Source organism: Bombina bombina, chromosome 1, assembly GCF_027579735.1.
Source record: "Bombina bombina isolate aBomBom1 chromosome 1, aBomBom1.pri, whole genome shotgun sequence".
In the NCBI taxonomy this organism is placed as follows: Eukaryota; Metazoa; Chordata; class Amphibia; order Anura; family Bombinatoridae; genus Bombina; species Bombina bombina.
In genome coordinates, this window is record NC_069499.1 from 44,381,368 (window position 1) to 44,396,164 (window position 14,797).

Consider the following 14,797-nt stretch of genomic DNA (forward strand, 5'->3'; position numbering starts at 1 on the left):
TGCATGCAATTTTAAGCAACTTTCTAATTTACTTTTATTATCAATATTTCTTCGTTCTCTTGCTATCTTTATTTGAAAAAGCAGTTATGTAAACTTAGGAGCTGGCCCATTTTTGGTTCCGCACCTGGGCTGCGCTTGATGATTGGTAGCTAAATGAAGCGACCAATCAGCAAGCGCTATCCAGGGACTGAACCAAAAATGGGTCAGCTCCTTAGCTTAGATTCCTGCTTTTTCAAATAAAGATAGCAAGAGAAAGAAAAAAAATTGATAGGAGTAAATTAGAAAGTTGCTTAAAATTGCATGCACTGTCAGAATCATGAAAGAAAAAAAAATATGGATTCAGTATCCCTGACTTACCCTGTACAATGCTGGTCTTTCTATGGGGACTGCATTTAATATAGTTATTTCCGGTGGCCAGCAGGAGGGAGGGAGGGTGGGACCCATGCTATTATAACCAAGAAAATCCTTAACATCAAGGAACATACAGGGTATATTGTGGCCGTTTAGGGGTTAAAGGATCAGCAATGCATTACTGGGAGCTAGCTGATCACATCAGCTGAGCCAATGACAAGTCATGTATGTGCAGCCACAATCAGCAGCTAGCTCCTCAGATACCAAAAGAAGGAAGCAAATTAGATAAGAAGTTTTAAATTGCACGCCCCTTTAAGCTTTAACAGCTTTAATTTCTTGAAACCCCAAATATCCCACAAAACGCTGATTGAAACTTTTTTTTCTAATGGTCTGCAATACTGCTGTCAAATTCCAATGCATAGGGGGTGTTATTGTACCCCTAATAAATGGTTTTCAAACACACTGAAAAACCCTGCAAAAAAAGACAGGTAAGCTACTGTGTGAAAAACTGGAACAGGGTCCATAATCTGGACCTGAAGGGAAGCCATCAGATCTATTTCTGGAAGACCCCACATCTGAACAATATGAAAAAACACATCTGGATGGAGAGACCACTCTCCTGGATGTAAAGTCTGACGGCTGAGATAATCCGCTTCCCAATTGTCTACACCTGGGATATGCACCGCAGAAATTAGACAAGAGCTGGATTCCGACCAAGAAAGTATCCAAGATACTGCTTTCATAGATAGGGGACTGTGAGTCCCACCCTGATGATTGACATATGCCACAGTTGAGATATTTTCTGTCTGAAAACAAATGAATGGTTCTCTCTTCAACAGAGGCCAAACCTGAATAGCCCTGAAAATAGCACAAAGTTCTAAAACATTGATTGGTATTCTCGCCTCTTGAGGCTTCCATACCCCTTGTGCTGTCAGAGATCCCCAAACTGAAAGACTTGCATCTGTTGAGATCACAGTCCAGGTTGGACAAACAAAAGAGGCCCCTTGAACTATACAATGGTGGTCAAACCACCAAGTCAGAGAGAGTTGAACATTGGGATTTAAGGATATTAACTGTGATATCTTTGTATAATCCCTGCACCATTCTTTCAGCATCCAAAGCTGGAGAGGTCTCATATGAAAACGAGCAAAGAGGTCATGAGACCTAAAACTTCCATGCATATAGCCACTGAAGGGAATGATTGAGACTGAAGGTTCCGACAAGCTGAAACCAATTTTATTCGTCTCTTGTCTGTTAGAGACAGAGTCATGGACACTGAATCTATCTGGAAACCTAAAAAAGGTGACCTTTGTCCGAGGAATCAAGGAAATTTTTGGTAAATTGATCCTCCAACCATGTCTTTGAAGAAACAACACTAGTTAATTTGTGCGAGATTCGTCAGAATGTAAAGACTGAGCTAGTACCCAGATATCGTCCAAACAAGGAAACACCACAATACCCAGTTCTCTGATTACAGAGAGTAGGGCACCGAGAACCTTTGAAAAAAATTCTTGGAGCTGTCGCTAGGCCAAATGGAAGAGCAACAAATTGGTAATGCTTGTCTAGAAAAGAGAATCTCAGAAACAGATAGTGATTTGGATGAATCGGAATATGAAGATATGCATCCTGTAAGTCTATCGTGGACATATAATGACCTTGCTGAACAAAAGGCAGAATAGTCCTTATAGTCACCATTTTGAAAGTTGGCACTCTTACAAAACGATTCAAAATTTTCAGATCCAGAATTGGCCTGAATGAATTTTCTTTCTTTGGGACAATGAATAGATTTGAATAAAACCCCAGACACTGAAACGGAACTTGTATGATTACCCCTGAAAGCTCTAGATCTGAAACACACTTCAGAAAAGCCTGAGCCTTCACTGTATTTGCTGGAATGCGTGAGAAACGCGTGAAAAATTTTAATCTTCCCCCCACCAGCTGAGCTGGAATGAGGGCCGCACCCTTATGCAGACTTGGGGGCTGGCTTTGGTTTCTTAGAAGACTTGGATTTATTTCAACTTGAAGAAGGTTTCCAATTGGAACCAGATTCTTTGGGGGAAGGATTTGGTTTCTGTTCCTTAATCTGTTGAAAAGAACGAAAACGATTAGAAGCTTTAGATTTACCCTTAGATCTTTTATCCTGAGGTAAAAAAAACTTCCTTCCCCCCCAGTGACAGTTAAAATAATTGAATCCAACTGAGAACCAAATAAATTGTTACCTTGGAAAGAAAGAGATAGTAATCTAGACTTAGATACCATGTCAGCATTCCAATACTTGAGCCACAAAGCTCTTCTAGCTAAAATAGCTAAAGATATAGATTTAAAGGGACATGAAACCCAAATTTTTTCTTTCATGATTTAGAAAGAGCATACAATTATAAACAACTTTCTAATTTACTTCTATTATCTATTTTGCTTCATTCTCTTGATATTCTTTGCTGAAAAGCATATCTAGATATGCTTAGTAGCTGCTGATTGGTAGCTGCACATAGATGCCTCCTGCGATTGGTTACCGTGTGCATCGCTATTTCTTCATTAAAGTATATCTAAAGAATGAAGCAAATTAGGTAATAGAAGTAAATTAGAATGTTGTTTAATCTTATATTCTCTACCTTAATCATGAAAGAAAATGTTTGGGTATAGTGTCCCATTAACATCAATTTTGATGATATCAAAAATAGCATCACAGATAAAATGATTAGCATGTTGAAGCAAGCGAACAATGCTAGACAAATCAGGATCTGTTTCCTGTTGAGCTAAACTTTCCATCCAGAAAGTTGATGCAGCTGCAACATCAGCCATAGAAATGGCAGGCCTGAGAAGACAGCCAGAATATAAATAAGCTTTCCTTAGATAAGATTCAAGTTTACTATCTAAAGGATCCTTAAAGGTACTGTCTTCCATAGGGATAGTAGTACGTTTGGCAAGAGCAGAAATAGCCCCATCAACTTTGGGGATTTTTCCCAAAAACTCCAATCTGACTGCTGGCAAATGATACAACTTTTTAAACCTAGGAGGAATAAAAGAAGTACCAGGCCTATTCAATTCATTTGAAATCATATCAGAAATAGCATCAGGAACTGTAAACCCTGTGGAGAAACCACAGGAGGTTTATAAACAGAATTTAAATGTTTACTAGTTTTAGTACCAAGAGGACTAGTTTTCTCCATATCCAAAGTAATCAACACTTCTTTTAACAAGGAACGAATATACTCCATCTTAAAGAGAAAAGTAGATTTGTCAGTGTCAATATCGGAGGTAGAATCTTCTGAATCATATCCTCATCAGTGAGGATAATTCAGTATGTTGTCGGTAATTTGAAATTTCATCAACTTTATGAGAAGTTTTAAAAGACCTTTTACGTTTATTAGAAGGCAGAATAGCAGACAAAGCCTTCTGAATCGCATCAGCAATAAAATCTTTTATATTCACAGGGATATCATGTACATTAGATGTTGAAGGTACAACAGGCATTGTACTAGTACTGATGGATACATTCTCTGCATGTAAAAGCTTATCATGACAACTGTTACATACTACAGCTGGAGATATAATCTCTGCTAACTTACAACAGATACACTTATCTTTGGTAGAACTGTTATCAGGCAGCAGGGATCCAACAGTGGTTTCTTATACAGGATCAGATTGAGACATCTTGCAAATGTAAGAGAAAAAAACAACATATAAAGCAAAATGATCAATTTCCTTATATGGCAGTTTCAGGAATGGGGAAAAAAATGCAAACAACATAGCCCTCTGAGAATAGAAAAGGCAAGAGGCATATCGGAAATGGGGTTTAAATAATTAAATCATTTGGCGCCAAGTAAGACGCGCAACGAAAATTAAATTTTTTGGTGCTAACAACATCGGGAAATGACGCTACTCGCGTCATGGCAAACGCAACCTTGTGCAAGGAGAGCTGGCGTCAACTAAGACACCGGAAATTACGAATTTGAGTCACTGAATGTACCTTTGCGCCAAAAAATTCTCGCGCCAAGAATGATGCAATAAATATCAGCATTTTGCGGCCTCGCAAGCCTAATTTTGCCTGCGAAATTTAATGAAAAACAGTCAATTTCGAAGAAAAGACTATACCTCAGGTAAGAAAAAATAACTTCCTAAATATGTTTTCCCAATTTTGGAACTGAATAGTCTGCAAAAGGAAATATACATAAACCTGACTCATGGCAAATATAAGTACAATACATTTATTTAGAACTTTACATAAATACATAGCTGAGAGTGTCTTAAGAAATGAAAACATACTTACCAAAAGACACCCATCCACATATAGCAGATAGCCAAACCAGTACTGAAACAGTTATCAGTAGAGGTAATGGAATATGAGAGTATATCGTCGATCTGAAAAGGGAGGTAGGAGATGAATCTCTACGACCGATAACAGAGAACCTATGAAAAAGATTTCCCGCAAGGAAAACCATAGAATTCAATAGGTGATACTCCCTTCACATCCCTCCGACATTCACTGTACTCTGAGAGGAATCGGGCTTCTAAATGCTGAGAAGAGCATATCACAGAAGAAAATCAAGCACAAACTTACTTTACCACCTCCATAGGGAGGCAAAGTTTGTAAAACTGAATTGTGGGTGTGGTGAGAGGGTGTATTTATAGGCATTTTTGTGGTTTGGGAAAATTTGCCCCTCCTGGTAGGATTGTATATTCCATACGTCACTAGCTCATGGACTCTTGCCATTTACATGAAAGAAATAATATTTATACACGTGCACACACACATACTGGGCTGGGTTTCTCCATCAGTCCCAGACTACTAATAAATTGCAATGGACAAATGAATGACTATCTGCACAGTAGCTCACTATCACTGCATTAAACTGGTTAAATATGAAGGACAGTCCCAGAGACCCAGGGAGGTATGTACTTAAAGGGACAGTAAAGTCAAAATTAAACTTACATGATTCATATAGGGCACGTGATTTCAAACAACTTTCCAATATACTTTTATCATCAAATGTGGTTTGTTCCCTTGGTATTCTTTGCTGAAATCTAAACCTAGGTAGGACACCTACCTCAGTGCATTGTATTAGCTTTTCACACCTAGACAGTGTTAGTTCATGTGTGCCATATAGATAACAATGTGCTTACTCCCATGGTGTTATTTATGAGTCAGCACCAATTAGCTAAACTGCAAGTTTGACAAAAGAACCGAGATAAGGGGGCAGTCTGCAAAGGCTTGGATACAAGGTAATCACAAAGGTAAAACGTATATTAATATAAGTGTTGGTTATGCAAAACTAGGGAATAAGTAGGGATTATCTATCATTTTAAACAATAAAAATGTTCAAGTAGACTGTCCCTTCAAGCACGAATTTCAGTAGAGCTACGCACAAGAGCTAGGCACATATGCATGAATATAAATATCTTTATGCTGTACAGTAACACATAGAACACAGTGAATACATAAAACTCATTGATTCAAGTAATATATTATTATATAGGAGGATAGATTCATCTACCAGTAACACATGAATAGTCACCTGCAACTCTAAAGGCCCTTTCAATTACACATCTTGGGCACCCCCCTATATATAAAGCTAACACTATACACTATACTCCTAGAAAGTGAGTGCATAAATATATCAGTGGATGATATAGAGAAAATACTAAAACATTAATTTAGGCTAAAGATTATATGTATGTATATATCGTACAAGATAATTCATTATATGTGAGTACTGCTGTATTTAAAGGGACATAAACTTTTTTTTATTTCTTGGTTTAGAATGATCATACAATTTAAACAAAATTCCATTTTACTTCTGTTATCAAATCTGCTTCATTCTCATAGTATTCTTTGTTGAAGAGCATACCTAGGTAGGTAGGTAGCATGGAGGTGTCTGGAACATTACATGGCAGGAAATACTGCTCTCTTCTAGTGCTCTTGCAAATGTACTGTATAACATTGTTTTAAGTATTAATTCAAAACTACTGCCATATAGTGCTTTATGCATGCGTCTGAGCCTACCTACCTGCTTTTCAACAAAGGATACCAAAAATGTATTTATTTATTTATTAAATGGTTTGTACTATCATGAAACAAACATTTTAGGTTTCATGTCCCTTTAAGTGGCCCTAAAAGAGATACCCCAGCAGAATACACATACCTTCTGCTAATATGTCATATCTTGGCATTATCCATAGGAACTAATTAACTAGTGTTAGAACTGGAAAAATAGGAAGAAATAGGAGTCAAATACAGCTACCTACATATATGTACGTACCTTACAAGACACTGTCCCATTCACCAGCCACATATCACTATCATCCCCCTTGTTGTACTGAGTGGATTTCACTTTTTCTGTGATATTGATCTCAATCTGTGCTTTACCCTTCTGTCGAGTGGCTCTCCATGCCGGGCATTTGTATGTCTGAGAGGACACAGGAATAGTGTTTGGGTTGTCACTTAAAGCAAGCAAGATTGTGTCTATAGGTGATCCCAGAGGACAAGCCTGTGTAAGTAAAAGAGGGAGCTGACCTAGTTTAGATACAACATCTGCTTCACTGTTCTGCCCTGAATTCATGAACGATATCATTCCCAATAAAAGTGCAAACGCTTCTGAGATGCTATTAATACTTATAAGCGGCGGAGTCGGCTTTAACGGCTGCTCCACTAGCGGAAGACATACGTAAATAAAGTCATCTTTTTGAATAGCAAGGACAGGCCAGAGTTTTCCTTCAGTTACTGACACTGTGTGCACATTCGTTTTGCAAATTCGTGAACAACTATCTCTGTATTCCACAAAGTTTTTGTTGTCATCAGTCAGTCCTAGTTCGTGAAGCAATGATTTCAGAAGATCACTATCTTCTGGGATATTCACATAACTTGCTTTGTTCAAAGTCTTGGCTCGTTTTTCTACAGTAGGATAACGTCTGAGAGAGAAAAAACAAAACATTTTATTAACAAAACACTTCTAAAACTGTAACCAATATATTTCTCTTAAAGGAACATTAAAGTTTGAGATTATAATATCATTTTTTAATAATGTGTATTAAAAATATCTGCATCATAGTAACTGTGCTATGATAAGACTCTTGTGCGATATCACAATTTTCGCTGAGACAAATTAATTTTACACTTTTTTTTTAAAGATAAGCACATTGCCACGGATGCGAGGAAAGTTTATCCATATATAATCGCATAACATTTAAGTATAGGAGATTCTATAGGGACATTTTTGGTGGATTATTTTTTTTTTGGTGCAATACAGATACCCGTGGAATTTATGTGTATATACACTGGATTATACTGCATTATGGACAGTTCCTGTCAAGCCACTGCATTTAGTTTTGATAATAATAATGTAATGAAATGTTTTTTTCCTTTTACACTAATGTACAGATTAGTTAAATGACGTGGCTTCGTGACACTTTTTTTATTACTACTGAGAGTACTGTATAATTAATGCCAATGTTTATATGAATTTCGCTTGTACTTATGTTTTTGTGGTCTCTGTATAAACACTATACCAGGAATTTCTGTTGTTATGTGATGCTGTATTTCAATAAAGCATATTTGAAACTGGAAAACAAACACATCTGCAATATACTTTTGTTATTTATTTTTTCTCCTTCCCTGTAATTTGACTCTGAAAACTGTGTTTGTTCCAATTTTACTGGGTTTCTACGGTGTAATGGGTGTCACCATGTTTCAACCTACACTTACCTCTATCTTTCTCTTTTGCTGAGGACATTTAGGGACAGATATAAAACAGGTAATAACAGTCACACATATAACTGTGCATTAAATAGCTGGGAAAAAACCTTGTTAGAAATTTTAACATTGTTATATTCAAACAGTCATTGTTTGCACAATTCAGTGGTTGGACACTTTATTTACTGTTTAATATCTGTCCCCAATTGTCCTCAGCAAAAGAGATAGATAAGAGGAAACCTAGGTTCCAACAAGAGGCACCAATTATTTAATAGAAACTAAAGGACTATTATAGAAACTAAAAAACTTTGCATGTATTTCTTCAATATTTAAAAATTATCATTAAAAAACAAATACATAGCTATTATTCTCAGGCTAACTTTGGCTTGGAATACATCATCATATCTAGCATTTATTTACTGTTTAATGCACCTTTAACAAAATTAAAATGGTTGATTTTACATTAAAGGGACAGTCTACACCTAAGTCCTCTTAAAGTCTTACCGTCGATTAAGTTGCAAACAGCCTCCTGCACCCTTTCTATATTATGCAGCAGTAATAGTAAAAAAGTTATTTTAAAATGAATATTGTTTCTGGCCACTTTGAAATGGCTGCCAAGCTCCGCCCACTGATGACATCACAATCTGGGCTTCATATAGCATCCAATCACAAAAGGCTCACTAGTTGGATTCAACAGACTGTTAAAGGGACACTGAGCCCAATTTTTTTCTTTCGTGATTCAGATAGAGCATGCAATTTAAGTAACTTTCTAATTTACTCCTATTATCAATTTTTCTTTGTTCTCTTGCTATCTTTATTTGAAAAAAAAGGCATCAGCTTTTTTTGGTTCAAGACTCTGGACAACACTTTTTTTTATTGGTGGATGAATTTATCCACTAATCAGCAAGAACAACCCAGGTTGTTCACCAAAAACGGGCCGGCATTACATTCTTGCATTTCAAATAAAGATACCAAGAGAATGAATAAAATTTGATAATAGGAGTAAATTAGAAAGTTGCTCTATCTGAATCATAAAAGAAAAACTTTGGGTTCAGTGTCCCTTTAATGCTATTCAGCAGCCTAGATGCATCCCAGATTGTGATGTCATCATTGGGCGGAGCTTAGCAGTCATTTTAAAGTGGCCAGAAACAATATTCATTTTAAAATAATTTTTTTACTGTTCCTGCTGCATTATATAAAAAGGGTGCAGGAGGCTATTTGCCGCTTAATTAAAGGTAAGAATTTAAGATGACTAAAGGTGTAGACTGTCCCTTTAACTGTTACACCAATATTGATTAAACAAAAACTGTGGCATGTGATCCAGAATGCAGGTTTCTTTGTATTAAGAGCACATAGGAACCATCCATATTAATAATGAGCCTGGTACATGGTTAATTATAAGCCAATTAAGCATTTTACATAAAGATACAAATAGAACTAAAAAACAATAACAACAACAAAAACTTATAAGGGATCGGGTACAATTTTAAGAACCATGGCATTTGTCAAGTTCTGATTTACAAATAAAAGTGCACTTTAAAAATAACGTAGTAGCACAAATAGTAGTAGAACATTATTTTTATGATTAAAGCGACACTGAACCCAAAATGATTCTTTCATGATTCAGATAGAGTATGACATTTTAAGCAACTTTCTAATTTACTCCTATTATCAAATTTTCTTAATTCTCTTGGTATCTTTATTTGAAATGCAAGAATGTAAGTTTAGATGCTGGCCCATTTTTGGTGAACAACCTGGGTTGTTCTTGCTGATTGGTGGATACATTTATCCACCAATAAAAAAGTGCTATCCAGAGTATTGAACAAAAAAAAGCTTAGATGCCTTCTTTTTCAAATAAAGATAGCAAGAGAAGGAATAATAATTGATAATAGGAGTAAATTAGAAAGTTGCTTAGAATTGCATGCTCTATCTGAATCACGAAATAAAAAAATTTGGGTTCAGTGTCCCTTTAAAGGTACACTAAACTCAATTTTTATAATTTAGTATGACATTTTAAGCAACTTTCTAATTTACTCCTATTACCAAATTTTCTTCATTCTCTTGCTATCTTTATTTGAAATGCAAGAATGAAAGTTTAGATGCCGGACCATTTTTGTTGAACAACCTGGGTTGTTCTTGCTGATTGGTGGATAAATTCATCCACCAATAAAAAAGTGCTGTCCACAGGTCTGAACCCCAAAAAATGCTTAGATGTCTTCTTTTTCAAATAAAGATAGCACGAGAATGAAGAAAAAATGATAATAGGAGTAAATTACAAAGTTGCTTAAAATTGAATGCTCTATCTGAATCACCAAAGAAAATATTTGGGTTCAGTGTCCCTTTAATGTCCTAGCAGAGCTCACAAAGATGAGTGTAAATCCTGCATTTTGTTAGAAGTCAGGAAACGTCCTCTTAGCCTGGACTAGTAACAAATAGCAGCTGGCAGATCAAAAAAGGGACATGAAACCCAAATGTTTCCTTTCATGATTCAGATAGAGCATCCAATTTTAAATAACCTTCCAATTTAATTATTTTATCTAATTTGCTTTGTTCGCTTGATACCCCTTGTTGAAAAGCATACCTAGGTAAGTTCAGGAGCTGTGAACAAGCTGCTGATTGGTAACTGCACACATATGCTTCTTGTCATTGGCTTACAAATATTTTCAGCTAGCTCCCAGTAGTAGGATACCAAAAGAATGAAGCAAATTTGACGATATAGGTAAATTGGAAAGTTATTTACAAATGTATAATCTATCTGAATCATGAAAGAAAAAAATGTGGGTTTTATGTCCCTTTAAGCTTCAAAAATAAGAATACCCATCATGTTAAAAAAATGCAGAACATGAAACTAAAATAGGCAAATAAATGTAACATTCTGAAAGGTTACAAAGTAAATATTTACCTTGAGAACCTCACCATGCCGCTTTGCCCTGGTTTATAGCTCAGCAGCCACAGACCTCGGATAGGCATGGTGTAAGGAAGTAACAGTAAAGTCTATAAAACAAAAGCAAATCTCCTCAATAAATCTGCGAGATGCACAGGTTTTGTCTCTCTACTTGATTGTTCCGACAGATCTGGTAACTGAAACACAGAGCAGGCAGCTACCCCAGAGTAACAGCCGGTTCACTCATATCCCAGAAGGAATCATCTCACTGAAAGTAAAACATAAAATATCATCTATAATAGAAGCTCTGCAGAATAGAGGCCCCAGGTAATCAGTCTATAAAGACAGCACCCTCACAACACCAATCTAGTGACAGATCCCAACTACACCACTCAGGAAATACACTTCAATCACTATCCCAGTTCCTCTATTAACAAATACTCACTACTGCACCCTCACTATAGCAATCCCTTTACTGACACATACCTACTACTGCACCCTCACTATACAAATCCCTCTACTGACACATACCTACTACTGCACCCTCACTATACAAATCCCTCTACTGAGAGATACCCACTACTGCACCCTCACTATACAAATCCCTCTACTGAGAGATACCCACTACTGCACCCTCACTATACAAATCCCTCTACTGACAGATACCCACTACTGCACCCTCACTATACAAATCCCTCTACTGACAGATACCCACTACTGCACCCTCACTATACAAATCCCTCTACTGACAGATACCTACTACTGCACCCTCACTATAGCAATCCCTCTACTGACAGATACCCACTACTGCACCCTCACTATACAATTCCCTCTACTGACACATACCCACTACTGTACCCTCACTATACCAATCCCTCTACTGACAGATACCCACTACTGCACCCTCACTATACCAATCCCTCTACTGATACATACCCACTACTGCACCCTCACTATACAAATCCCTCTACTGACACATACCCACTACTGCACCCTCACTATAGCAATCCCTTTACTGACAAATATCTACTACTGCACCCTCACTATACCAATCCCTCTACTGACAGATACCCACTTCTGCACCCTCACTATACAAATCCCTCTACTGACACATACCCACTACTGCACCCTCACTATACCAATCCCTCTACTGACACATACCCACTACTGCACCCTCACTATACAAATCCCTCTACTGACACATACCCACTACTGCACCCTCACTATACCAATCCCTCTACTGACACATACCCACTACTGCACCCTCACTATACAAATCCCTCTACTGACACATACCCACTACTGCACCCTCACTATACAAATCCCTCTACTGACACATACCCACTACTGCACCCTCACTATACCAATCCCTTTACTGACAGATACCCACTACTGCACCCTCACTTTAGCAATCCCTTTACTGACAAATATCTACTACTGCACCCTCACTATACCAATCCCTCTACTGACAGATACCCACTACTGCACCCTCACTATAGCAATCCCTTTACTGACAAATACCCACTACTGCACCCTCACTATACCAATCCCTCTACTGATACATACCCACTACTGCACCCTCACTATACAAATCCCTCTACTGACAGATACCCACTACTGCACCCTCACTATACAAATCCCTTTACTGACAAATATCTACTACTGCACCCTCACTATACCAATCCCTCTACTGACAGATACCCACTTCTGCACCCTCACTATACCAATCCCTCTACTGACAGATACCCACTACTGCACCCTCACTATACAAATCCCTCTACTGACAGATACCCACTACTGCACCCTCACTATACAAATCCCTCTACTGACAGATACCTACTACTGCACCCTCACTATAGCAATCCCTCTACTGACAGATACCTACTACTGCACCCTCACTATACCAATCCCTCTACTGACAGATACCCACTACTGCACCCTCACTATACCAATCCCTCTACTGACAGATACCCACTACTGCACCCTCACTATACCAATCCCTCTACTGACAGATACCCACTACTGCACCCTCACTATACAAATCCCTCTACTGACAGATACCCACTACTGCACCCTCACTATAGCAATCCCTCTACTGACAGATACCCACTACTGCACCCTCACTATACAAATCCCTCTACTGACAGATACCCACTACTGCACCCTCACTATACCAATCCCTCTACTGACAGATACCCACTACTGCACCCTCACTATACAAATCCCTCTACTGAGAGATACCCACTACTGCACCCTCACTATACAAATCCCTCTACTGACAGATACCCACTACTGCACCCTCACTATACAAATCCCTCTACTGACAGATACCCACTACTGCACCCTCACTATACAAATCCCTCTACTGACAGATACCTACTACTGCACCCTCACTATACCAATCCCTCTACTGACAGATACCCACTACTGCACCCTCACTATACAAATCCCTCTACTTACACATAGCCACTACTGCACCCTCAATACACTGAAGTGCCCTTTCACACACAACAGCACCGTGTACTACAGTTTGTAACTAGCGTCTCTCACTATAGATAAATATAGAAAACTTTCTCAGCTCACTGCCCCATTTCCGGTTGATGATCAGCTGTTTCCTGTAGCAGACAGGACACTGCGTGACATCCGGTTTCTGTCAGTTCCACTTCCGGTATCTGTCAGAACACAGCCCCACTTCCAGTGCCGCTCCCGGTGACAATGGCCGCGCTGTGATCTTTTCCTGGGAGTTGTGCATGGCCCCGGTTGTTTGTCTGCTGCAGTGAGGGGGGAGGAGCAGGCACCGGCGGGATGGGCACCACGGCTGAGCTATTTGAGGTGAGTCCGGTTCCGAGTTACCACTGCGGGCCTCATACATACCAGAGTACTATAGTGAAGGTAGTAGATAAAGGGTGTGTGTGTGTGCACGTGAGAGGTGTTAAGCGCGCACTGAGGAGAGGTAACCACTTGTGGGCTAGTGGTTGTGTTCTCCTCTCTGGCAATCCTGGCTAACCCGAGGACATCTTATCCCTCTGAGGCTGAACCAGGGAGCTGTTCGTTGATTCCAGATATATTCCAGGTTATGCAGCAGCTGTGCAATGAGAAGAACACCCTGCTTGTCACATCTGTCCAAAACACACTGATAACACGTGATAGGGTGGCATTGTAATGGATCTGTTTTCACAGCAATATGGGAGTTATTGATCCAGTTTGCTTAGGATGTAGATATAGATCTGAGTGTTGGCAAAACTTTTTAATATTATTATTATTCGTACCATACTGACAGATTCTGTAAGTCTCTATAACAGACATCCCAACCTGCAAAAACTCATTTCAGGGAGGTGGCTTCTCCTGCTACTGTGCCACCCCCCTCCCAGTTATATATTGGACACCTTGAAACCCTTAATAAGATAGAGGGGTATATATCTATCAAGCTCCGTGTTTCTGGCTAGCCTGCAGGCTCACCAGAAACTCCAGTTATGAAGCAGTGGTCTAAAGACCACTGCTCCATAACCTGTCCGCCTGCTCTGAGCAGGAGGACAGACATCGCCACAATTCAACCCGATCGGGTTGATTGACACCCCCCTGGCCGATTTCCCGCAAATCTGTAGGGGGTGGCGCTGCACCAGCAGCTCACAAGAGCTGCTTGTGCAATGGTGAATACGGAGAGCGTATTGCTCTCCGCATTCAGCGAGGTCTGTCAGACCTGATCCGCACTGTTGGATCAGGTCCGTCAGACCTTTGTTAAATAGGCCCCAGAGACTTATTATTAAAGTAGCCTCTCACTAAAGTCACAAATAAAAAAAGTAGCTTTATTGCACAACCACATACAACAAACCTATTTTTCAGTGATCATACGCTTGTTGAATGCTTAAATA

At 38.8% G+C, this 14,797-nt stretch overlaps 2 protein-coding genes across 3 annotated transcripts in view; one reads left to right on the top strand and one right to left on the bottom strand.

The window, feature by feature from the left end:
* The window catches only part of AP5M1 (adaptor related protein complex 5 subunit mu 1), a 77,496-nt gene extending 63,956 nt beyond the window's left edge, over window positions 1-13,540 (bottom strand). The window contains exons 1-3 of one of the 2 annotated variants that reach the window (XM_053697330.1): window positions 13,386-13,540; window positions 10,944-11,035; window positions 6,612-7,260 (exon numbers count right to left, since the gene is read on the bottom strand). In XM_053697330.1, the coding sequence (XP_053553305.1) occupies window positions 6,612-7,260; window positions 10,944-11,011 (717 nt within the window). In that variant the 5' untranslated portion in view covers window positions 11,012-11,035; window positions 13,386-13,540. Of the gene's footprint in view, window positions 1-6,611; window positions 7,261-10,943; window positions 11,194-13,385 lie in introns of both variants that reach the window. The other variant, XM_053697328.1, reaches the window with a different exon arrangement.
* A 36-nt stretch (window positions 13,541-13,576) lies between these two features.
* EXOC5 (exocyst complex component 5) overlaps window positions 13,577-14,797 on the top strand; it is a 182,228-nt gene continuing 181,007 nt past the window's right edge. The window contains exon 1 of the mRNA XM_053697327.1: window positions 13,577-13,757. Within this exon, the coding sequence (XP_053553302.1) occupies window positions 13,731-13,757 (27 nt within the window). The 5' untranslated portion in view covers window positions 13,577-13,730. The remainder of the gene's footprint in view (window positions 13,758-14,797) is intronic.